The sequence below is a fragment of the Dromaius novaehollandiae genome, chromosome 19, assembly GCF_036370855.1.
Source record: "Dromaius novaehollandiae isolate bDroNov1 chromosome 19, bDroNov1.hap1, whole genome shotgun sequence".
NCBI classification, from domain to species: domain Eukaryota; kingdom Metazoa; phylum Chordata; class Aves; order Casuariiformes; family Dromaiidae; genus Dromaius; species Dromaius novaehollandiae.
Window position 1 is genome coordinate 6,792,156 of NC_088116.1, and position 26,861 is coordinate 6,819,016.

Sequence of the window (26,861 nt, forward strand, 5' to 3'; positions counted from 1 at the left end):
TTTGGCATTTTTAATTTAGGTTTGTTTTATTTAAGTTTAATGTTAATTCCATGCTGTGTTTCAGTAAGAACAATACAGATTCTGTATCTGTGGCTCCAGTCAGATATCCAGTAGTACAAATTAGCTTCAAGTTACACATACTGAACAAAAGAGGTTGAGCGAGCGAAGGGAGATGGGGAAGGGGGAGGGAAAAAGAAAAAATATTGAACACGCATGCAGGCTTATCAATGCCACCTTCAATGCTAACCTGCTTTGAGGAAAAGTAAAGAGTAGGCAAGAATGAGCAGCCACGGATTGTTGAACTGTTACCAGCACCATGTTTTTCAGCAACATTTCAGCAGTTTGGAAACTTTACAGTAAAACCATTACAATGTGTCCCAATGCAACCTGTAACTTCAAGCTAAACACCCAATTAAGTTTAAACATTGGTATAAAATTCAGTTTAAACAGTTATAAAAAAAGAAAAATGCCACCACATGCGCGCTACTGTGCGATACAGATCTCCCCTACAAGTCTACCGGCCTTCAGATGTAACATTCACTTCTAATGGTAATCTCGCCACATCGGGCAGAAGACAATACAGTAATGCTGAAAGAGCCTTTACAAAGTCCTGTTAGTGTCTTAACCTAAAAGCTGGCACCAGTAAAATCCACAGAAATTCACTCTTGCCTTTAAGAACTTTTAAACTGTGTAAAAAAAAATAAAAATAAAGAAACCCAACAGGGCAGGAACCTAAATTCTGAGACCCAATGTAAAAGTCAGATTTGGTGGTTCTCAGAGTGACACTGAGGGTTTTTGTGGGGAAGGGGAAGGGTGGTCAGAGATGGGTTCTCTTGTTGGCCTTTGTGTCTCACTGGTTTTCATCTTCCACATCCTGCAGCGCTTCTTTATTCTGTTCTTCACCTATGAGAGTTTTTAAAAGTAAGGAAGAAATAATTTTAAAATAAGATCGGCAGAGTGGCTTAACAAGCATCTGAAGATTAATAGTTTCATGCAATTGTACACACGCTCACTTACATACTTGAATGAACAGCACACACGCACACACTCATGACATAGCCAGTCCTGAATTGAAGCCTTTCCATGGAAATTTAGCCTTGTAATCAACCTGCCATGTTTCATACAAAACACAATTACAGCACAGGCTATTAGAACATGTACTCTGTCGTAAGGACAAACAACAAACCAACACTGCTGAAAAGTGAAACTGTGCATGTGATCAAATCAAAGATGAACAGCCAAGACAAAATTATCAGAACGGCTGCATATCAACATCCTTAAATCAGAATATACCTTTCCAATAACCTAATTTCTACTACACAGAGAAAGCTAAGAACATCTGTGCACTAACTATAGCAGTAAGACCAAAACAAATTTTCAGAGCTAAACATTTTTTTCTGCCTAAGTCCACTTAGTCTCAACAGTAAATACTAGTCAATTTCAGAAAATGATGCTGATGGTATGTATTATTTAAGTTACCAAAACAAGTATGAATAAGCTTCCATACTTCACAAGTTCAACATGACAAGAAATCCTAGACTTTTAAGGAGGATATTTTTGCAGAAATTTATTTCTCAAAAGATGGCCAGCCAATCAGCTTGGAGCTACTTCATCGGGCTGCAACATGCACTGAAAAAGTCTGTTCATTAAGACTCTTGTAATAAATACTCAGTTTTACTTCAGTTACCCCTAGACAGACACATGCAATGCTTTCTGCACGTCTCTGCCAGATTTCTATCACAACAGGAAAAAGTTTAAAATACTTCAGCTAGTGCCATAAACACATGCAAGACTGAGTTAATTGATAAAAGAAACTGAAGAATGTTTTCTTTACAATTATTCCTTAACCATGTGAGATGATATTGCCTTAAGGGCAATAAACAAAAGAAACTATCCATTCAAACAAATTAGTTCGCAATAAAATCCAATCAAATGAGACTAATGACTTTCAGCATATAATCAGAATGCCTGCTGAGAGCATGTCCAGATTCAGCATTATCGCCAGGTACAACGCAAGGTAGATTTTGGAAGAGGTGGCCTAGGAACACAAGACATCTGACATTCAACAATAACAAAATTAATGTTTAGAATTACGTAACAAATTATTTAAGTTTAAGAGAAGAAAGCAGAGGCCCTAACCCAGGAAGATGATTAAAAAGATCTGAGCATGCTCTAGCCAACGCACTTAAGCAAATACTCCTATAACAGGCCATAGTGAAATATTTTTCATGCCCAAATATTCTTAATATCCATCCAGGTATGCAGCTCAGTTATCAAATGTTTAAGCCATTTTGTTTCTCAGTTATGCTTATTTCGACCTGGGTAGGAGTAACAGGTCACAAACTGGTAGAATATTGCTTAGCCCTGGAATGGAGTCAAAGATACAAGCAATTTATCAGCAGCAAGATAGTGACAGAGGCAAGCATGATTAGTGATCAGAAGAAAATTGACGTTGAAAAGTTCATTGAGCCATGACAAGGACTTACAAAGTAGAGTTTTTAGGAAATGAACAGTTGGACTTTCCTTTAGGAATCTATATAGCAGGAAAGAAGGGGAAAACAGGAATCATATGAAGACGACATTACAAGCGTGAAAATTAACTAAACAGCTCGTCTATGATATGGTTAAAAGATACAATAAATGAGATGAAGAAACGCAGCAGCTCAGTAACACTTGATTTAGGAAAGTCATTCCCTATAACCTACACAAGTGAACTTGACGGACAAAAGCTTTATGCAGAAGAATGAGCTGCTTTGGGATCCTTTTCCTCTTAAGAAACTAGTAATTGTGACCATGTTTCTGAATGTCACTGCTAACATTAGCTTTCATAGATCTTCAGAGGCTCTACCTCGTTTTAGAAATATTGTGGAGTTCTGAAGCCGAAATTTTAACTATATTAAGTCAACATATTAGCAAGTTAATGAGTAAAAGGAAGGAAAGAGAACTTTACACTTGTGTGTAAACATTAAACAGAACCACATTCTTTGTGGACAAACACATGATTTTAAATAGTTCTGTAGTATTTTTTAGCTTTGTAGCAGTTATTTTCATGGCAAGTGTCCTAAACAGCAAGTAATCTGAACTACTTCAGGCAGAACAAAAGTGTCCATCTGCTATGCTATGGAACCAGTGATGAAACAACAAATTTGAATCTAGGTTATACAAAAAGATAAATATAGAACCTCTGTAAAGAGTTGAACTTCCAGAGGATATACAAGACATGTTAGCTTACATTCAAATAAAGACAGCTTTTGGAAGATGTTCTAACACACTGATACCTCACAACAGCAGGCCAGCCTTGTTACTTCACTGAAATGGGTAACCCCATGTTCCCATAGAGCAACAGGATATTTGGCTCCATTAAAAAAAACCCAGAGTAGTCATGAACTTCCAACTACAGGAATTAGACAAGGCTTTTTTCTAGTGCCCAACTGCAGCAAGGAACGCATCTAGCAATACCTGCAGTATTTAGGACAGTGTCTGTACTGATCCAAACACACGGGTTATATGTATATGGATAACTACATGGGCTTGTGTACCATTTGTAAAATTACATCTACAAAAGCAGCATGCAGTCTCTTGCAAGAAACTCTGCATTTGGATGTAGGGTGGATTAGGAGCCAAGGACCAGCACACATGTAGTTTCTTCCAGTTCATAGGAGTGTCAAAACCCAAAGAAACAGGGATAAAATGTAAATTGTGACACAATACTGATGATCTACTCCAAGAGCTAGAAGGCAGGCAAGTAAAAATATTACAAACACATTGATCCTTACTAGCCACATAACAGAGACAGTATGAAAAAAAAAAAAAAAGTAACAGATTCTACAATTGCTTTCAAATGGGAGACTACACCAATGAAGTACTCCAGAGCAATGTCACATAACTATGTGACCATGCTTCAAGTAATAGCTTATATTACAAAAATATCTAGAAACACTCATTTCTTTAGAAATGACTTACATGAATATGTACTTAGGTATACTCTAAATAGGATTGAAGGGTTTTCTCCCAGTTAAAACAAAGCAAGCCAGCTCTTTTTACTTGTCTCTCCAGGGTTTAACTTCTGCAGAACTAAGTGCAAGTTTAATCTTTCTACATAAAGAATGTTTAATTCACTGATATTAGTAGCCAGTAGAACACATCAAGGCATAAATGCAGAAAACTAAATGCCAGAGAAAATTCATACTCATTATCCCTGAAAGGGTAAGAAAAAATAAAGTCCACCTAGAATGCCAAAAATAAACCTTTTAACTATCAGATGTTAGTAAACAGAAGCAATCAATGTCCCACCCACAGATACAGTGCCAGAGGACACATTCAGCATTTGCTCAAGCAATACTCCACTTCAAGAGTCATTCATTGGGAGTATAAAAATAAGTAAATAGAACACCACACAAACACAAAAGGTACTTCTAATGTCATAAATAGCAAATCAGATTTCCACAAGCAGTAACAGTAACCAAGTATTTCACAAGACCCCTTTCCTTTTTCCTCTTCTCTTCACATTCAATGCTTCCTAAAAGCACTAAAAGTTAAGTGCTATAAAAGTGAAGTAATAAGCATGACAGCAGAAAGTCATCTGCCACTGAAATGCTAACAAATATTAACAGTGACCTGAAAAAAAGGGAAATAGAACATTTGCAAGCACCTCCTCCAATACTGGAAGTTCACATCAGGCTGGAATGACAACCATAAGGCAAGTATCACAAACCTCAAGAAAGAAAACCTGAATTAAATGAAGAGTCACTCCTTTTAGAAAGAATATTTGATTTCATCAGTGACTATTAAAAAAAAAAAAAGGGGGGGGGGGAGAAAGGATTTCTACTAATTCCACATCTCCCTTTAAGTTAAGAGCTGAAGAGGCCTCTCAAAAGAAACTGGTGTCACTGCTATCAACTTATCCAGTGTTAAGAAAGGACAGAAATTCTGGAAGGCCAATTGTTAGGAAGAACACAGAAGTAGTAAAACACCAAGCCAGTCTATGTTTTCATGCTTTGGGTTTCCTTATTTTTTTTTTGGGGGGGGGGGGGGGGGGGGCGGGCACACACACAGGGGGATCAGGGTACAGTAGCATTTCAAAGTAGTTTACTTACCATCACCCTGCATGTCTGAAGTCCATAGTGTCAGATTATCACGTAACAACTGCATGATAAGTGTAGAGTCCTTATAGCTTTCTTCACTCAGCGTATCCAGTTCTGCAATAGCATCATCAAAAGCTGCTTTTGCCAACCTACAAGCACAGAATAAGTGAGATCTAGAAGTATAGTGCTGAACAGAATCCTGAGGCATACAAATTAAACCTGCATTACGTAACGCCCATCTTCTAGTTTGGCTATGTGAGAGCCGTAGTTTCTAAGCACTTTTTTTTTTCCCCCCTAAAAGAGGGTGCTAGATGTTCCTCATAAAGTGGCCAATTTTGAAAACTGGAGAGGTTTAGGTGCTTATGAAAAACAGTGTTTTGTCTATCAAGCATTTCTACATCTTGTGATACAACTGATCGAGGTCTGTTAAGAGCCTGAAAAACTATGCATATCACCTGCAGTGACAGGAATAATAACTGAAACATATATGCTTCAATCCTTCTTTTTATGCTCATATAAGCAAGCTTTATCCTTAGAAAGAGATGAGCTATTATGATCTACGCATGCTCACAGGTCATAGAAATGCATAGTAACATGACTCCTGCTACCTTGCATCTTAGCCAACAGCAAAAGAGTTGAGTCACCTCACCCTTCTTGCAGAATAAGGGCACGCAGAGTTAGCATGGCAAGCTGTTAAGCTGCCATTAGTTGATCAATCCAGGATTATCCCTATTCTGCTTCTCATACATGATCTACTTCCAGATCAACAAATGCATCTGGACTCAAAAGATAATTCAAAAGTTCAAAAGCTTTCTGATGAATTAACCTCAGAGCAAAGACCAACTAGTCACAGGAAAAAAGCAGCCCAGAGTTTTTGTTAAGGAAAAGCAACTAACCAAGTAACAATCACTTTTGGCTTGTTTGGTTTTCACATAAGATTTCCCTTTCTTCCTAGTCACTACCTACCTGCAGGCACGATCAGGAGAATTAAGAATTTCGTAGTAGAATACAGAGAAGTTGAGAGCAAGTCCTAAGCGGATAGGATGCGTTGGTGGGAGTTCTGTCATTGCAATATCACTAGCAGCTTTGTAAGCCACCAAGCTATTCTCTGCAGCCTCCTTCCTGTCATTTCCTGTGGCAAATTCAGCCAGATACCTATGGTAGTCCCCCTTCCTGAAAACAGGAACAGAACAAGCAGTAAGAAGTCAGTAGTCCTTATTTCCACACCACCACTAAACAAATTGCTTAGTCCTGAAATAAGTGTTTCTATATTCGCATACTTAAAAGGATATTACAGCTGATTACTATCAAGAAAAACAGTGCCTTAGTATTTAACTTAAAATTTAACTTAATTAAAAATTATCAGGTAGGGAAAAAACAGTTTAGTTTCAGTTATTTTACTGCATTAGTACAGGATTTCAGGGTACTAGGTTCCCCATTACCCGCTTGTCTCTCTGAGCAACTGTATCTCATCTAGAACTAGGCAAATTTTTGATCTTAAGAATAGAGAATTTAACCACAGGGAAATAGGCTCTGATAATTACAATTTAAAACGTGCTTCAGAAAGTGCAAAAGCATATCACAAGCTAATGGCTACAGCAATATACTCCAAGAAGGCAGAGTTTGATTTGAAAATGTAATTTGGAAGCTAACATGACAGCCATCTACCTTTTTTTTTTTTTTTTAATCAAATCCATACAGTTCGCACGAGAAAACACTAAAGCAGGGAAGTGATCTCTACCTTATTAGTTCAATTGAAGAAAATAGTTCATCACATCTAAGAGCTGTGCAATAGCTTATGTGAAGTTCTGATGACCTTACTCCAAACTGGTCTCTCAAGCCCCTCTATCTGAACCCACACTGTCAAACAGGATGCTAAACTCACCAACTGTATTCAAAAAAAGACATGAGACACGATTGAATTACTCTTTCCAAAATAAATTATTATGATTGAGTGGGCAGAAACATAGACATATACACATATTGCTATTTTGTTATCTAGTCCAGATACAAACAAGATGTCCTCATCTCACAAGATGACACTTACATTTTATAATAGAAAACCTTGGACTCGCCAGTGTTCGCTGCTGGAATGAGGTGTTTGTCCAGTACATCCAGAATGTCACAACAAATTAATTTCAGTTCAGTCTCAACCTAAAAAAAAAAAAAAACAAAAAAAACAAAAAGGAGGAGGAATTAGCACAAAAGATTTAAAGATTATTTCATAAATATTCAATATCCAACAGGAGAAATCGTAACAATCCAGGGAGGGAAAAGACAGAAGAAAAAACAGAACACAAATTCAGCTGTTCCACAGGTACACTAAACAAAACAGTACTAGGTAATTAGCTGCCACAAAAAAAGGCAGGGACTGATGTATGATGAAGTGCAGATCTGAATAAAGGGATTATAAATTCCCTGGAAGGCATCTTACTAGAAAGTTACATTAGGTCTGTCTCAGGATGCAGTTCCCACATGACTTGCGGTTACTGCAAGACTTGCGCAACTCCTAATTCATCAGATTTTTGATCCTGGAAAGTGGCCCCAGAAGTGGCAACAGCGAAGGGGACACTTTGAAGGTAACTAACATAAGTCAGCTAGAGTTCATTCCATCCCAGCATTAAACAGCATCTTCAGAACAAAGTTTCCACTGATTACTTGGGGAGCAAAGTTCTAATCGAGAAGCTCCCAAGAGAAAAAAATATGGGAAGTTAGAACAGAATAAGAACATACCACACAACCAAAAAGGTCAGATACAACAGGAAAACTAACTCAAGAAAATACAAACTTCAGAAACAGGCAAAAAAATGCAGCAATTCACAAGAGAGAAAAGGTAGAAATTGTCAACACTAACAGTGAGGTCAGTGGCCAAAGAAAACCAAAATATAAACCTTTTTTAAAAGCATCTATTGGATTTTAATAGCCAAAGTTGAAAACTTCATCACATACCTTCATTTTTTCCTAACATAAGGGAACATAAAAGTCTACGAGGTTAGGTGCTAACAAAGAAAAGTTTCAGGCCTGAAAGCAAAGAAACTAAGCGTATCCAAAAAGTTAAAAACTGTCTTCCAACAAACATCAACAAAACCAGGCTTGCTGCAGTTTGTGGAAGAATGTTCTCTACTGAGCATCCCAAGTCATTCACAATAAAAGGGACTGGTTAAGTGCAGACAGCAATCTATTGCTGCTCTCTCCTGACTTGGCAGTGATTTTTGCAACTACAGCTGAAGGCTATTCTGGCTCAAGCTACTTTTAAGTACTATAAACAGAGGTTTTCAAGAAAAAGCAATCTACAAGAAACTGTACAGGTAACTGCATGTCTCTGATCACAAGAACAGCCCTGATCAGTCCATTATCCCTTCCATTTTCTCCCCTCAACACAGTTCTTTTTCCTCCTTACAGCATTTTTCTTGCCATGTAATATCTTTATCACTGTATAGCTCCCAAACTAGTATGCTTTGTAAACACAACATCAAAAGCTAACAATTTAAAGTTAGAGATCCAAAATTAATATTAAACTGGCAGGTACATACACATACCTATTTGTACAAAGTATATTAGAGATCTGCAGTAGCTCCTTTAGAGAGCTTACTCTACAGCAAAATTTGTACACAAAGAATGCCAGAATACCCTAATATTCAGAGGAAGGTTTAGATTCTATACTTAAGTTACGTAACAAACGCTTAAGGAAATTGCTGAAATATGGTCATTTGAAAACAAGTCTACTTCATAAATTCTTGGGCTACAAAAGCTATGAAACCTTTGCCAGCAGCCAGTTCCTGCAAACTTCTTTCCTCTTGATCCTCTTTTTCAATGACTTCTTTTGCAGAGAGATCTTCAGCAAAACTGCAAAGAATTAAATCAGTTTCTAATCTTCTTTTGTTAACCATATATGTACAAACTTCCATTTCATCTCAGACAGTCCTTTCTTCAGCTTTGCTTAAAGGATCAACCACACAGACAAATTATCACAGATCATCCGCTGCCCAAGGCAACTTATACATCCTGACCTAGCCTAATTTGAGAAGCATTTATATAGACTGAGTTGATAAAAAAACCACACACCCATGCACATACATTAAGAGCTCTCATACAGAAAGGATCTATTCTAGATAGAGATTCACTAAGCTCCTGCAAAGCAGTAAACCAGCACAGGAGCCCAGACTAAGCTTGTTCAGAGCATTTGGAACAAGTAGTTCTAGGCCCTATCACTATTTCCACTCTGCCTACGGCACAGGGAACTACAGGCTCCGACTGGCATGGAGAGACAGGTAACCCCGTAATGTACATTGTGGCTTCCACAATCCAGCCTGCCTCTCTTTATTTTAGTGGTAGCCCTGGCTTAAGCAGATTCCAGACTGTGTTCTTAGCTCCGCAGGTACAGAAGCTTTGTAAAACCACCTGGTGACCTAAATAAGGAAGCTTATTAAAAGTAACCAAGAGAAAAAAAAAGTTAACATGTACTTGTTCTTTGACATGTTTACATGTAGCCCCCAAAACAGTTGCACCTCACAACTGAGATGCAACATTAAACTAGGAGAAACAGGGAGTTGTTAAAGCTTGTACACTATCTCCTAGTAAGAAAAAACACAAATACACACACTTACATCAGTTCATAACCTGACACTTCCATGGAGGGGGGAAGGGAGACAAAAGCCCTGCAGCTGCCCCAGAACATACCACTCAGGTTATAAATCAGAGCACTAGAAAGAAGTGTTCTCAGCCTATGCCACAAATACAGGCCAGTAAGATGATGAATATTTGTCCTGTGCAATTAAAGAATGGATTTGGTCTTACTGCAAGGAAGTGAACTGCATTACATGCTGGGACATGCACCACCTCATTCTCTCAAGGACAAGCAAAGAAAGCCTCGCTGCGTGTCCTCATTCACAGAGATGCAGTCAGATGAGAGCAGGAAAGCCAGAGGCTCCACTTATGTGCATCCAAATGGCCACAGGACTCAGAAAAGCAGCCTGTCCTCAAAGGAAGCAAGCAAGTGGCTTTTTCCCCCATGGCTATGTATTTATTTTACTACATTTGTTTTAAGTGGCCTGGGAAATAGTACAGCCTGGCTTTTTCCACCACTGCTCAGTATTGCTCTATGTATGTCTCATACACAGAACCGGCCCGGCCCTACACTGATAACACACACCATCACTCCTCAAGTTGTGCCCCAAGTCATACTGGCTAGTAGCGCAAACATTTCCAAACATTTTAAATAAAAGGCATGTATGAAGTCATAACATAAATACTGATGTGGACCAAAAACCTCAAGTATTTTCTTTCAAACAAGCTACACCTTCCATTTCAAGTCAAGCAGCAATTTACAGCTGTGCAAGCCCACACTGGTTTGGACAGTAGGTGAGAGAGGTGTCTTTTCCAAAGACTCCTCTCCCATTCCTCCAGCACTTCAAGCTTGGCCTGTAAGACCCCAGACAAATGTATTTCTCTTCAGTGCTCCTCAAACCCAGGAAGACTCTCCAAACAGCACTGAACTTTACTCTGAGAAATGCCGTACCAATGGACATTTGTTGACAAGGAAGGTAAGCAAAATAACCAGGACTCTGCTGAGGCTGCACCAGAACTTCCATGTGAAACAGAAGCACTCAGCATGACAAGAGCATAGCTCTGCTGCCTGTCTTGCTTTAGCATTTACAATGAGTGAGAAGCATCATCCAAACCCTTACGTAAGTTCTTCAGGCCCTTACCTCTCCAAATCTGTCCTGACAAGTCTCTCGTCAGAGTGGAAGCTAACTCACAGAAAGTCTCCTAGCAGCTGCTGACAGGAGATGGTATTCAGTCATATCTGATAAATATAAGCCTCTTGGGAAACTCAGCTTAGAGTTAAGCTTTCTCCACTATGAAAACACATTACAGTTCTCCACAGCATTCTTCCACCTAAAGCCTACATGTACCCCAAAGTAACTGTGATGGCTGCTTCCTTTGAGGATTTAGCAGATGAAGACACTACTAGCACAGCACAGCGCTCCATGTGACCCATACATAGCCCTTGAAATAGTATATGAAGATCTTGCACACCAGCCTGTTCTGTACTATACTTTCCTCTTTGCTCAGACAGACTCAGAACAAAGCCTCATTTTTACAGTCCCTTCAAAAAAAATAATTAAATAGTTTCAATATTAAAGGACCTTTGTCAGAAGACACTAACTGCTACAAAACATTAAGCAAAAAACTGGTGTTAAGCAATAAGAACTAGAAGCATGCAGTGCAAGACAAAATTAAGCAATATTAGATACTTATTATTTATGTGCTCTGTTAAAGAGTTTAGACACCCATCAAGAAACGGTATTTGCAACTAAGCAAGATGGTATGCAACTGGCAGAGCTTCATCTCATAAGCATGCCAGCATAACTGGAAATTCATAACCAACCATTGAGCAACAGAAAGTCAAAAAAAATTCAGTGCCACTCCTGAGAAACAAGATTTCCAAGCCAGTATCATTGCCACTGGTGGTGTATGAATCAGTGCCAGGTGGTATGAAAGACTTCACTGTTTCTCTGAAAGTGAGGATCTGAAGCATATGGAGGCACTTATCCCCAAATGACAGATTAAGTCTCACTGCAGAAGTGTGTAGCACAATTTAAAGAGCACAGGAGTATGCCTCCTCCACATTGGGGGGGGGAGGAACATGACAGCAACTCGCTTCCGAGAGGTGAGGATTTCATTAGCCCTTACTGATAAAAGTCAAAGCTTTCTCCAAGTTCCCTGTTTTAGGTGAACTGGAGACTGATTAGGCTCATGACAAAGTTATTCAAACAAATTTTCCCCCCTCTTTAAAGCCAGAGAAAATAGCAAGACCCTAGAGGTTATGACACAGGCAAGTTTCACAGTTCAGGTGACCATGACATCTTAACTTTCATCTCAGGAACATGGAGTGCTTTACCTTAAGTTGGTTGCCTCGAGCGCTATCAGTTTAAGTGACCAGCTTAGAGACAAAAATCTATGTTTTAAGAACTAGATGCTGTCAGAGAAGACTTACTATCTCAATATTTATTTCAACATAGGCATGGCTGCCTGAGCTAATAGAATCTACCAATTCAATTATGCTAGAGTCCTAACTAGGTAACTATTCTCCATTATCACCCAACTACAGATTACTTAGCAGGACTTGCTACAAACTAAGTTTTCATCTGGGAGACAAAGTAACAAAACAGGATCAACATGTATGAAATCCAACTATCATAATGATAAAAGAACACGGGAGAAGATGCAGAGAAAGCAGCTGACTTGATTACAGTGCCCATCCTCATGCCAAGAGAAGATCCCTCTCCTTTTTAAATTTCAAACTGTTAACAGTGTTACCTGAACTCCACTGTAGAGAGTCCAGCAACAGTGCCAAGTGTCTAAGCTGGTATGCTCTAAAGCAACTTTCACCAGAAGTAGACAGCGAACAGCTTAATAGCCAAACACTTTCTATGACATGGTTGCTTTTCCAAAGCTGCTCAGTATAAGTGAAGTTAGAGGAAAAAGAATAAGGCTTCCTGTACACATGCAGCCTGACACTTGAGCAAGTAGGGAAGGACAACAGTCCCAGAATGGTTCAAATGCTGAGCAGATATGCAAACACAAAGAGAAGCCCTCCCCTTCTTCTTCCAGGCTGCTACCCCTTCGAGCATTTACAGAAAGACATCCACTCTCCCCCTGTCGCCAAATACACTTTTCTCCAGACAGGAAAGAAACCTCTTCCTTTCAAGATTATCATTTTATTGAAGACCATTATGCTGCAGGCAATCTATAATACCATGGCAGTTTGTGGTAAGGGTAACAAAACTGGGTTCCAGCCCTTTTTAACCCCATGTCATTATGCCATAACATCGACTAAACCTTACCATTTGCCGATATTCCCGAATCATTTTTAATTTATCTTCTCCACCTTTGTTTTCTTCTTTCTGTTCGATGCTGCTGATTATTCTCCAGGAAGCTCTTCTGGCTCCAATCACGTTTTTATATGCAACAGAAAGCAGGTTTCTTTCTTCCACTGTCAACTCCACATCCATTCCAGCTACTTTCTTCATTGATTCAACCATTTCTAGGAAGGAAAACAGTCAATTATTCTCACAGCCAAAGCATCTTTTGAACCATTCAATAGAAGCTGCACATTATTATTAATTTCTCAAAATATGCTCCCTCCTCCTTTCATACAGTTATCCCTTACTTAGTGTTCTGAACACATCAGTGAGCATATACACAAGAGAAGTATCTGACATTCTCTCAAAGAAAATGAAAACATTCCTCAAGAATTCTTTAAAGAGAGTTTGTTAAGAGACAGGAAAAAAGGGTCAAGCAGTAACTGCTCAGTTTTCAGAGTGGATAACTGTTAACTCCCATCCTACAGGAATGTGCGTTCTTCAAGGCGCTCCAGAAAAGGCAGCAAATAGCAAGAAAAGCATAGGCAAGTATACATTGGCATTCAGCATAATAAGGATAAACTGAAGAATTACAGAAAGCACCACTGAGCTGTCAGCCAGAATACAGTGCATTATGATAATTAACAAAAAAAATCCAGATTTGAATGGATGTAGATAACTACTAGTACTGTGATTAGGGAAGCAAGTCAAAGTTCCAAGAGGAAACCACCAAAAGAACAATGAACTGCTTGGAGAAGCAACAGAAAAGTCATCCTGAGGGCAACCAGAGTAATCATAGCTACCCCTGCCAAGCAGCTATTTGCACTGAAAAAACAGATAAAATACAAGTTAACGCATATTCATAGTTCAAACCATTTGAAGAGACTTCTAAACCGGGGTGAAAAAAAAGAAAAAACCCAAGAAAGATTACTAAATATAGCATTCCAATACTCAAGAGGAAACTACTTAAGGAAGGTTATAATTCCTTCATTACCTAATCACATTATGATTGCCTGTTACATATCAGGAAAGTGAAAGCCAAAATGATTACATATATCCTAAGCAAGAGCCTAGTATGAGACATACAGGAACTGTGGGTTTTCTCCAGCCCAATAGTATTTTGGTTCCTTCCCCATTTGCCTTCCAACTTCTAGAGCAGATGAGGATCCCACAGTCAGTCTCCTTCATTAATAGCCTTTATTTCCTAAGCCCCAACTACCCTATCTACTCCTCAAGTGTTTTGCAGCCATCTGTCAGGTGGAGGGACTCTAGAAAACTATTTCATTTCCATCAAGAGTGCGGTAATGTGATCAGGCCATGTCTCCCCTAATGTGACCCTTTACTCTTCTGTGGTTCGTTTCCTTTATTCTCCTGTTAAAGTTTAGCTTGTCCACTTGTCATCCCTCCCCCTCCATTTTATATCCTTGTATTATGTTCTACTGTATCATGGCAGCACAAGCAATAGGAAACAAAAGCAGCTTAACAGTCTATTTTATCCTCAGGTGCAAACTTACAACCATAGCAGGCAAGAGCTGTCTCAGCAATGGGAACTGTAGGCTCAATCTTTTTCCCTGAAAGGAAGAACGTTATCAGTCTCCAGCAGGTCTCCACATGTGTAAGCCAAAATTTTATAATGGCTTGATTCCCTATCAGAAAGGGGGGGTGATTTATCCACTAGGGAAATATAGATAGGTGAAAGTGCAGAAAAAGGAAGGGGGGGGGGGGTAGTCACACCATCCTATTCATCTATGATACTCATTCCTAAGCATCCATCAATCTCCAGATCTTTGGTCTGACCCAGTATGACCACTACGCTTCAAATAAGCAGGCGTGGTTTTAGTTACATGGCCAGCCTAACTAACCAAGACCACATTAGCTTTGTCCCATCAGACTTTTCTTGAAGTTGTGAAAAATTAGAGGAAACCAGTAACACAAAAAAACCCGTCAGTTCCAGAGAAAGTACACTGTGTCTTACCTGATTACACTAGCAACCTTCTGCCCAACTGCTACTGTTTGACAGTCATACAGCAAAACACTATATGAGATCTAGGTTTTCTTAAAAAACAGAATTCATGTTTTGTGCTTTACCAATTGGGGTTAACTACAGAGCTTTTCAAAGTGATGTACTAAAACACTTCCATACAAAACCTGCCTCCTGATGAAGTAGAAGACTGTTCCCATTCCGCTGGTTATGAAATAACCAATGTGATACATATAAACAACCTTCTCCAGGATTCTGGAGATATGAAACATGTAACTGTTTCCAAGACTTGCTCACCTGTATCAGACAACTGCAACAACCAGGTGGGGGGAGGAGCAACATCTACCAACTGTACTGCAGATCTTTCAAGTCTCTTCCCTGGAAGCAGGCTCATTTAACATGAAGATTAAAAAAAGCCACACAAAAACAGGCCTGCTGTTCCCTGTAAACAAGTATCTGACCCTCAGAGCACACTCAAGCACAACACTACAACTTTAATCAGTTGCCTAACTTCCACAGGATTTTATCCATCGTTAGCCTAAACACCTATAAGCCCTTGAAACAGAGATCCAATATCTTTGTGTACTGGAGGACAAATCCAATTTAAGACTACAAATAGCTTTTACAAAGGCATGCCAACAACCCAGATTTACTAAGAGCCAGAGCCTCTGCCAGGTATGTATTAGGTCTGTTGCCTCTCTTAGATCTTCTGCAAAGGTTATCAACTATCATATTCTAGAACCACCACCACTATAGGGACAGCTTTCCCAAAAGAAACTAGAGTCAACTGCTGAGAACTAGTACCAGGAAAAAATAGGTCTTGTCACCCCCAGTCTCTTATCCCACGAGTTGACAGTAAGCCAAATACACTTTATGCCAAGTAGATGCCATCAAATTAAGATGCTGGCCAAAAAAGAAAGAAAGAAAAAAAGTCTTATTTGTGCTAGGGCCCAAACCCCTCAAGTTTCACCAGCTCTTCATACTAGGCATGTCATTTCTCTAAAACAGACTGATGAAAGGGTCTGAAAGGTCTCTCTTCAAAAAAAAAAATATTAAATCTTGTTACTAATTAAATAAATAAACACATATTAGAATGTCCCACCCCAACCTTGAACAAACATCTTGCCTAAAGAGAAAAGATTCATCAACCCATCCATGAACCCATGAGATAAACAGGTTTCTGGTTTGGTAAAGAGCCCAATTCTACTGAAGACAGAAAAAAAATCTGGACCGGTATTTCAACAGAGCTAGATGGTATTATGCATATAGCTTGGTATTCTAAAGCAAAGCTACAATCTTGCCCTGAAAATTTAAGCCTGATGAATAGTATTAAGAACTCAGGCAATGCAATAGGAAGAGGATGACATACCTATATCTTCCTCAATAAAAAAAAAATAGTTATATACAAAAGTAAAGCCATACATGCCTGCATATAGAGCAAGTATTTAATATTCTGAGTGTAGGTTTACCTCTCTAGAAGATTCCACAAGACAACGAAAAGCTTGGAGACCATTCACAACAAAAGCCAAGTCTGAGATTACCTTTCAGTAAGAAGGATTACTGCAGTAATGACAACTCATTGCATACACAATCCAGAGAGACTTGCACTGCATTATGGAAAAGCAGTGTTACGCAGATTCAAAAAGACAGACTAATTTAAGTGGTTACATTCCAGTCTTTCAGTTGATTATGGCTGTCACCATATTATGGTGCTGTCAGATCATGCTACCATCAGAGCAGGAAATCCCCAAAGTTTAAACTGTGCAAGGACTGGAGAATGTTCTGGAGAACTACAGACTTGCCCTAGATTTGGACTCTTCTCTAGGAATTTGCTGTTGACTGTTTTAAGACATAACATACTAAATGGATGTTTGGTCTGACCAGGTACTGTAGTTTGTATATTCTTACGGGGGGCAGGCATTTAGCAGACCAAAACAACTGCTGTAAGATACAACAACCCTCTCTTGATCCTTGACCCAAAAAGGGCACAGGCATTAGTTCCTGCGTTCTACTACTCTGATTAAGATGCCAGTCTCCTCTCACTACAGATCAACATTGCTGACTGACCTCCAGCCAGTGTGGAGGAACAGCAGGAACACACACGCATAGCTTGTAAAGCACAAAGCACCTGGAGAGTGGGTGCCATCACTGAGTGCTACCCACAAAGGATTTTTAGCACACAAGCTGGTACATGTGTTATTTAATATGAAAGACAAAGACTATGCCTTTAAGTCCTAGAGATACCAAGTCTGACATCCCTGTAAATGGCAATGTAACTGTGTAATCCCTGAAGTGCACTGGCTAGTTTTCTATTTTAAAAGGAGTGAAATACACAGGTATAGGAAGTTGACGAAGCTTTCAAAAGAACAAAGGAGCATCCATTAAAAAAAGAAAAACAAAAAACAGTCCCCTGAATGTATGGTTGGGGAATAAGACACCATTTAAGATAAAATTATAATGGACTTGCAACAATGACAAAAGTCACCAAAAATAGTTTACTTTAAGCTGAAGAGTGATGGGGAAGTTTACAAGGTTGAGAAGGACACAGCTGACAACCATCTAAGGACCAACTCACAGAATCTGTGCAAAGAGTAGGGCAACAGTTGATTACAAAACCGCTAAGGTCACAACATAATGCCTCCTAACCACATAAAGACAAGAAACTTGAGGAATGATACATTTGCTGCTCCCCAAACTCTAGAAATCCAAACAACTCAGAGAAACTGGAACATCCCTGTATAAGCAAATGTGGAAACAGTTAACATATAGAAAGTTTGATGAAAAGATGACAGGCCTTCCCAATAGAGGGTAAAAGAGTAAGAAACAGCAGACCACACCAAGGGAGCAGCACTGTATATCAAATAACATTAGTATCAAATCTGACTGTTTTGCCAGAGTTTATGCTACTCTTTATAGACTAAAGTCGCAGGTCTAGATTAGTATTAAGGTTGTAATAGAAAACACTTTGCTAAAAGAATGGCCAATTACACTAAGAGACACCATTGGGGCAGAACAGTATTTGGAAACTCTAGTTACAATAACACACAGTGATTAAATCTCATGGTAGGCATGATGCTACAGTGTCTGAGGGGGAGTTGTTTGTTTTTAGACTCTCAATGGCTTTTAATTAACCTTCTAGTTACATAGCCTATGGGAGGGAACTCCTAATCTTATTTTCAACACTACACCAGACCTGCTTCAACCTCACCACTGAAGTAACCCTAGCCACAGGACACCCTGGTTCAACATAACCGCAGGAAAAGCAAGAGCCAGAATATCTACTACTAGCGTGCTTAATGTCTGAAAGAGGAACTACGTGAGAAAGCTTGTTATAGAACAAAAAAAGGAGCTAGATGAGTAAAGGTGGAACAGGGATGATCTGAGGGTACCACACTGAAGGCTCAAACCCAAACAGCTCTAGGAAAACCCAGAAGGTAGCATGATTAAATACTATTAAATTAATAATAGCAAAAGCTCATCCTTTCAGAAGGCTACAGTTGTGTCTGAAGTTTAATCCTTTCTATTACCCTTATCTAAGGGGAATACATCAGGCCAAGATCTTCCTCCTTCTTCTAAGCTGGTGCTCAGTACCTGTTTATGTCTCTGGAGCAAAAAGCTGCAAAAGAGTATGCAGCGCAATATAGGTATAAAAAGGACAGAGCAGAAAAAACAAGTTTTCCACACCTACATTCACCATGGAAGATACTACACTGTAACCATTATCCACAGAAGACATAGAAGTAGTTCCTGGCCACGGATTTAACAAAAGAGATCAGTAACAAGTCGCAGGAACTCAAAATATCTGATCCTAAACTCTTGTGTATACCCTCTCATCTAAGACTTTAGTAGCAAAGGTGACCACAAAGCGACTAACGCTATTTCAGTTTTTAAGAGTCCCAAAAGACATCCAAAGGGAACTACAGACGCATAAACCTAACACTTGCGAGTGGTCAAGTTAACAGGAATTATTTTAAAGAACAGAATGAGTGGGTATATGCATAAATACTATATTGTGAAACATGGCTTTCTGTAAAGACAAATAATGTCCATATGCTTGACTCACTCAAAGCATCACAATAGATTTGTGAGATAAGGAAGACATGACTGATACAGTCTACCTGGATTTCCCAAAGGCATTTGACAAGGTCCCTCACCAAAGGTTCTTTAAGGAACTCAAGTGCCATAGGATAGGAAGGAAAGTCCTCACATGGATAAACACTTGGCTGAAAGACAGGAAACAAGGTATGAATATAGGCTCAGCTTTCAGAACAGAGGGAGATCACCAGTGGAATCCACAGGCATCTGTACTGGGAAGCATGCTAACATTCATAAGTGATCCAGAAAAAAAGAACCAAATAAGTAGTAACTCTGCAGTAACAGCAAACTGCTAAGAGCAATAAAGACAAGGACCGAAAGAGCTGAAGAACCTCAAAAAAAACTGAAGAAAATCTGCTTCTCACTTCATGAAGTGAGAGTATGACATAACAACTTATTGCCCATAGACTATGTTCTCCCCAGATCTGCAGGCCTCAATCTGGTCAGCAGGCACCATCCTATTCACTACAATGATTAGCACCGAATTCAAGACAAGAGAAAGCTCTATTCTTTCCATCCATTAAAATTTTTTGTTCTAAATGCACTATTACACTGCCAACATTAGGTTTTTCTGTTCCCTTAGATTGGGGGGGGTGGGAGAAATAAAATTAGTGCCTTGTGCCTTTCCCTTCTGTCCCTATCAATTCCCTCATGCCACCTTAGCATTTCTTTTCCCCTTCAATCGGCTGATTCAGGGCATGTGCCTAGAAAACCAACTAAATCAGAAAAAAAACTCCTCAAACAAAAAAGTAAGTTTGGTTTACAATTTAAAGAACTAGACTCATTCTAAGAGTTGGACTAGAACTCAAGTAAGTATGAGAGGTAGCAAGGGAAGAGGGGCCATCCCGCTTTCAACATCAGTGAGCTGTCAGATTAGGTCATTGCACCTTTACTTTTTAAAAGCTAAAATGAACTCAACATTTATTCATGCACATTACACAGCTTCTGCGTTTTTTTACTCAGGTCTTCATATGCTTTCAGCACCCTAAGTAAACTCTTACAGACATATGAAACTTGGGTGCAATTGCTAAGGTACTAGATATTGATAACCCCATCTTGGTGTTCACTACCGTAATATGTAAATTTCATTCAAAAAGAGCATAGAAGAACCAGACAACTGTATTTCCAGAAGTTGAGGCAACCAAACAGGTAAGCAGAAAAACTACTGAAGAGCATCCTATTCTGTGCGGCAGACAATGATCATGTGGATCTCGTACAGGATTCCCTGTACAAGATTTTTAACTGCTAGTGCAGCCCTGACACTTCCAACATTTGATGGTACAACTCTGCAACATACAGTCCTATAAAGCATACTTGTACTTTTATATGTTCAGAGAAATGGACAGATTAAGGCCAAGTTATCTATGCAAGTGTTATTTTCTCCACAATCAATCCTACAGAGCATCACAAGTATTTTTTGCAACAAGACTGTGATTTCTAGGTCATCTCTACCATCTCTTCAGGCTGTGAACATGCCTTCCTAAGTAAAAAAAAGGACTTCTCCAATATTTATAACAAAAATTTCAGCTTGAAAGCAGATATAGCCAAAGCTAAGGATCAAGTCTCATCATACATTTCTTTGCTTGACTGAGTCCTGCTATTAAATGAGTTTCAAATACAAGCACTCAAATAACACACTGGACACCACCTTCATTTCCGGACTCCTTGCACCATGTAAGATTAGAGGTTCATCTCCTTTGCTTAACGTGGTATTCAAGAAGATTCAAGAAACCAGTTATGGAACAAGGTCCTTTCTCAAACAACCCCTCATGATCAGGAGTTAATTTTTATGCTCCAAAACATGAACAGCTATAATCTTGTTCTTCAAACACTGTCCTGGCCATGCTATTTTTGGGGGACTTGATAAGATTTTACTGCCTTTTAACACTTTCACATGTACCCAATTCAGAGACAAAGACAGTAGTCATACTCAGTATAACCAGAAGAGTAAGACCTTTGACTGACAGGTATCACTAGTGACCATTAATGTAAAAAAAAAAGCCTCAAGATTGCTTGATGCATTTGCTGAAAGAGATAGGTCCTCTGCAAACTGAAGTCAATGTACAGCTTAAATTCTCATTTGTGATGTAGAATCACTGTAGATCAGCGATTGAGCTGTAATTTCTAGACCTGTTACTATCTTCTAAACACATTCAAATCTTGGATTCAGTCAACTGCTACACACCTCATTGCCTCTGTAGTAAAAATGTATTTCTTGGATAGACAGCTTTTGAGAACATAGGAGGCAGCAGTTAACAACTATCTGACAGGTCTCCTGAGTTGGAACTCCCAATACCACACATTTTCTTCTGAGCTGGAACTTGACCTTTTGTCTGATTTTGGGGGTGGGGGGAGGAGGCATGTATCACCTCACCAAAATTATACCTTATGTAAAGTTTAAGCTATAGACTTTAAGACCTATGATACAAAAATGCTGCCTAAAGTCTGAGTATCCACTTACAGAATACCTTGTGTCATTGCATATTTCTCACCTGATTGCAAGAGAGATGTTACCTAGCTTCCACAAGGGAAAATAAATAAAAACCAAAACAAACAAAACAACAACAACAAAAAACCACACCCCTTTCCCCCACACCCCAAAACAGTTTCAACATTCAACAGTACAGGAATGCATATACATACATACCCTTGACAGACAAAAAGTCAAATAAGTTGCTTTATTTCACATACCAACACAATTTTACTTACTCCAAATGTTTTCCAAAATAATAGATTTTCAATATAGAGTATCAAAGACAATTTATATTTACATATCAGGCTATTAAGAATACTCTTTGCAGGAACAGTAGGTAAGACATCTCATGAGATTTGTCATAGAGCTTTCTGTATTATAAGCAAGTTTCCTGATATTTTGTGATTTGTCATGACACACCTAGGCAGATCCGTAAAGACAGTCCGACACCCAAATCTCTTAATATCTCTACTGATCAAGCCTCAAACATTATTTACATGGCAGAAGTACCTAGAAACATGTCCTAAATCTGGGGCAATATGCTAGGGACAGCACAAATACAGGACTAGATTTCCACCAGTTCTCAGGCACATCTTTCAAGACTTCACAAGTTTAAGTGCATTAAGCAAGCACCTCCAAAGGAACTACACAGAGCTGGGTGCCTACAATTAGTGCTGCTGTAAATGCCATGAACCATACTTAAAAAGTCTTTAAAGTCTCCAGGAGAGAGAAGACAGGGAGAGAACTTAATGTGCTTGTGGAATGATAAATTTTTTGCGTTAATCCTAGGAGCGCATCCAAGTTAAATGACAGATTTGTGTTCGTATGTGTTTGTAGACGGCACTTACCATCACAGGATTTTATATATTCCAATTAGTAAGGTATGAGTACCTTACACATACCTCATAGATCACCAAAATAAAGAACAAAATTAAGATTAACCTACACTTTCAACATACCTTCCCCAACCAATTTTGCTCACAGTTATTTAGCAGTCTCATACACACAAGAACAAACTAGACCAATATTTTTAATTGTTTCAGCTGAGTAGGAACACAGAACTAGGTGCTAAACAGTATTTACAATAAATATTCTTCCAGGCCAAGACATACACGAAGACGTGTTTAGAACAGCTAACAGAATGTGCACCTTAAATTTGTTTACCCAACACAATTCCAACAAACTTTATGAAATCTAAGGGTGGACAGGGGAAGGCATTATTTTGAACACGACAACTGGAAGGTGTACAGCTTCTTCCTTAATAACAGCAGTCCCATTACCATTCACAAGTAATATATCATAAGGCATCTTCTACATTTTGATCTAGCCAGCTTGTTTAGCAAATATCCATTATAGTGGTGTAAGAGAAAACCTACAAAGGGAAATGCTGCACAAACTCAATCCCTACCAACTTGTTTTTCCTAGTTGACAGGAAGTCTGATCATTTGGCACTGCAGATCTCTACAATGGTATAGGGTCTGATTACTTTCTGAAGAACAGGAATAATTTACCACTGATCTAGGAAAACACCAAAAAGACAGTTGTGCCTCAGAAGTTCCCAACGATGATGAATCCTTTAGGATGCTAGCCAAGCATCCTACTTCAGGTTTCCACTCAAACCAAAGCCAACACTTCCAGTTGCACTGATTCACCTACACCAGGTGGAGAACCCTTTCCCCCTATAAACAAAACAAAACCACTAACAAAAAAAGCAACTCTAGGAGTGTTGTCTCAATGTGTCAATGGTGTGTCTTGGTTGTTCTGCTTAAATGGGTTATCCCCCCACACTGTTCAGGGTAGCAGTAACAGACTGACAAGCAAAACACCAAGTAATTTTTCACCAAAGAAGTTGCATTTCTACTGTGCAATACTGGAATTGATCTCCTCCCTCCCCCTGCCTTCCCACCCTGGTCAACTCAGTCTCACCCTGAAATCTTGGTTTGGGGGCATTTTTTCCATAAGTCCTTACAGTTATTGTGAGAAGACTATGTAACTGCTGTCATTTAGTGGAATTCTTATTTCTACCCCATTTCTCTACTTAAACAGTCACAAAAGTAAGTCTCGTTTAGGCCTTACTTTTTTGTTGCAGTTTCCATTTTCCTCCCCAAAATGTGCATTTCTCTGATACCTGAAAATAGTGCTATCGGAAGTTTTCTGAGCAGCAAGTCAGACAATATGAACTAGTTCTTGCCAAGTGACATCCTTTTACTATGAAAGCAACAAAGAAATACAGTATTTGAGGTTTCTTCCTATCTCTAAATGAAACATAAGTATGTTCACAATTTTTATATACAAAGGTATTTATTTCACTGTAAATGCATAAACATAAGGTCTTAAGTTAAAAGCAACAGTCCCAGGAGAATAACATCATCAAGAAATTTAAAAAACCCTTTCCACTACATTGAGAGAAACGTGTTCAAGAAGCAGTCGCAAGGCAGACATATTTTGGACAAGAGACACCATCCAAGGTTGCCAGCTCCTCCCCACCACCCCTTTCTCCCCTCCCAACAGATATGAAGCCATCAGACATAGTGCAGGAACTTTACAGGCAAAAAAGGAAAAGATAATGCTGGAAAAGATGATCGCTAATAAATTTTATCACATAATGAAAGCATGTGCATTTCCTTCAGGCAATGAAGGGTGCACTCGATCGCTCCAGGGCAAGAGCTCTCTCTCTCTCTCTCTCTGCGTTTGCCAGGGGCAGCAGTATCCCCAACCGCAAGCAAAGGAGGAGAAAGAAAAGCGCCAGCCCCCTTCCCCGCGGCCCGCCAGGGCGAGCAGGCCGCTCCCCAGCGTCGCCTCCCGAGGGGCTGGGAGAGCCGGGCACCCACCTTCCGGAGAGCAGGGCACTGGGCGTTGTCTGCGGCGAACGGAGCTCGGCCCCACGCCGCCGGGCTCCGCTGAGGCCCGGGCCGACGGCACGCAAGCCCTGGGCCGAGCGGAACCGCCTCACGCTGCGCCAGGCGGCGGCACGATGAGGGGCGGCGGGGTCTCTTTGTCGGGCCCCCCGAGGCGGGGGCGGCTCCCTTTCCCCCCCGGGACTCGCCCTTCGCGGCCGCCATTTTATTCCCGGTTTCTGCCGCCACCGCCCCCCGAACCGGCCCCGCCCCGGCCCAGGCCGCCCGCTCGTTCAGGCCCCCCATCCCCAGCTCCACCAGCCCCTTGGGGCGCTCCCAGTCGCCATTTTGTCCGTGCCCCCCTCCTCCGCCCCTGCCCCCCCCCCCCCGCCCAGCCGCCATTTTGTGGCCGCTCCCTCCCTCCCTCTCCCCTTGGCCTTGCACGGCCTTCCCAGCCAGCGCTCACCATCGTAGCGCTCAGCCTGCTCAGCCAACTTGGCCTGATAGACGAGATCCTCCCGATCGTCCATGTCCTGCAGGCGGGGCGGCGTCGGGGACTGCACGGGGCGGATGGAAGCCGATGAGTCTGGGGGGCTCAGCAGCTACCAGCTCACTGCTCTCCGGGCAAATATGGCGGCAGCACCTCCTCCCGCTGCATCCGGGCACTTCCGCCAGTGTGCGCATGCGCCCTGCGCCCTCCCATGGCAACGGCGGCTCCCTGGCAACGGGCGGGAGGCGGGGGCCGGAGCGGCGCCGCCGGGAGGCGACGGGGCGCTCGTCGCGCCGTTTTTACCGGCGGCCGCGGGGCCCCGACCGAGAGGGGGCTCGTTGTGTGGGGGACACGGAGGAGCGGCGTGCGGCGTGGCCGGGGGCGGAAAGCGCGGGTCGCCGCCGGGCTGCTGGCAGGGGGAGCCCCTGCCCCGCGTGAGGGAGTGCGGCGGGCCCGCGCTGCGGGGGGCGGGGGGGGGGGGTAGGAAAATGGCATTTTTTTCACGCATCCGGTATCTTCCTCTCAGGCGACGCGTTTCTGCCGCCCTCAGACGCTGACGGTATTATTTGAATACCTCTCAGTGTGCTTTTTTCTTTCTTTTTTCTTTTTTTTTACGAGCCACTCCATACGCTCTTTACATCACGGTGCACCCAGAAATGAACGTAAAGCAGAAAGTCAGATTTAGCAGGTTTGTGCTGTCTCTCTGGAGTGTTTACTCAAGACATATACCACCTCCAAAGCTGTATCTGAGGCAAGGTGCGATAATTGCAGTTTTAAGAAGTCAGGAGAGCCAGAATCTAGGTTGAGTGATTCAGAAGTTGCTCACAGAGCATTTCTGAAAGATTTAGAGTGTGGGTTTACAGGCTTGAGGTAAGGCCTCTTTCCCAAATCAGCACGGCTTGGGAAGACGAAAGGGGCTTGTGCTTAGCTGGCCCAACTTCAGCCTTCAGAAGTTCAACTACGTCTCACATCTCTCAGTGGTCCCCACAGCTGCTGGGACAGAGGGGCGAAAGCCTGAGCCGTGCCAAGGTGTGGAAGTGCCCAAGGGCTTCGCTGCCCTCGAGTGCAGCAGGGGCTGGGCAGGACCCCCCTCTGCCCCCGGGCACTGTCTTGGGCACCCTTCTCTTCTGCTATTTTGTCTTGTGCCTGCTGAAATGGGCTCCCGATGTGTGACTGTGAGCCCACGGCTAAATCCCAATTTAAAACACACTTTTTAAAATGGTTTCTCTTTTTCCTGATTGATTTTAACTCATATTATTTTAATGATCAAGCGAGAGCTTCAGAGTATGTATAATTAACGTATACTTAAGGTCTTACAAATATACTTAAAAATGTAACAGAATGATTTTTATATCAATATTTGTCTAACTTTCCTTGTGATGTTCTGGGCCACAGTTCAATTCAAATCTCAGCATTATCCAGTCAGAAATCCATACAATCCCCGCCAAAGATACTAGCATGTTCTGGGCTAAGGTGAAAATTAGGTGTCAAGACCAGGAAAAAAAAAATACTATTTTCAATGTAGAGTAAATACAGTCAGAAGATGCATTTTTTGCTGAAATTGAGAAACATTATATATCTTTACCTCTGTATTGTTTATAACTACAAGGTACAATTCCCAAGATTTCTGGCAGACACAAAACAGCCCAGCAGCACAGAGTCATGGTCTATTTTTGTGAATAGACAAAAACTCATTGAGTGTCTGACTTGCAAATCACCTCTGCACTACAGAAATCCTGACCATAAAAGCTTATTTTTCAGCAGCTGAGACTTTGTGTGGCAGCTGTGCCCAAGAAATTAGGTTTGGATCACATTTAGTGTCTTTTCTGTGATCCTCATACTGAGCAGGTACTCAAGTTGTGCAGAGCTTAATGGTGCAAATAAACCAGGTCACTTTCGAAATACTTATTTGCTGAAAGTAAGTTGCACACTTGATAATCTTGCTGAATTGTAGCATATTACTTGAATACTTGAAATATTTTTGAATGCACTGGTTACAGAGGGCACGCAAATGTTTGGAAATCGGTCAAGGA

General features: G+C 40.7%; 1 protein-coding gene across 1 annotated transcript; it reads right to left on the reverse strand.

Moving 5' to 3' along the window:
• On the reverse strand, positions 1-25,017 carry YWHAE (tyrosine 3-monooxygenase/tryptophan 5-monooxygenase activation protein epsilon). The gene is made up of 6 exons (XM_026105619.2): positions 24,805-25,017; positions 12,935-13,134; positions 7,132-7,238; positions 6,051-6,257; positions 5,097-5,233; positions 1-903 (listed from the first exon to the last, which is right to left on the reverse strand). The coding sequence occupies exons 1-6, from the start codon at positions 24,866-24,868 to the stop codon at positions 851-853; spliced, it is 768 nt and encodes a 255-aa protein (XP_025961404.1). The 5' UTR covers positions 24,869-25,017; the 3' UTR covers positions 1-850.
• Between the last annotated feature and the right edge of the window lie 1,844 nt (positions 25,018-26,861).

Bases quoted from the DNA above. Each gene is read 5' to 3' on its own strand.
- YWHAE (XM_026105619.2), bottom strand. From the start codon at position 24,868: ATGGACGATCGGGAGGATCTCGTCTATCAGGCCAAGTTGGCTGAGCAG. The intron at 7,239-12,934 runs GTAAGGTTTAGT...TTTTTTTTTTAG, and splicing joins TTCGGGAATATCGGCAAATG to GTTGAGACTGAACTGAAATT. The intron at 5,234-6,050 runs GTAGGTAGTGAC...CTGTGCTTGTAG, and splicing joins TCTCCTGATCGTGCCTGCAG to GTTGGCAAAAGCAGCTTTTG.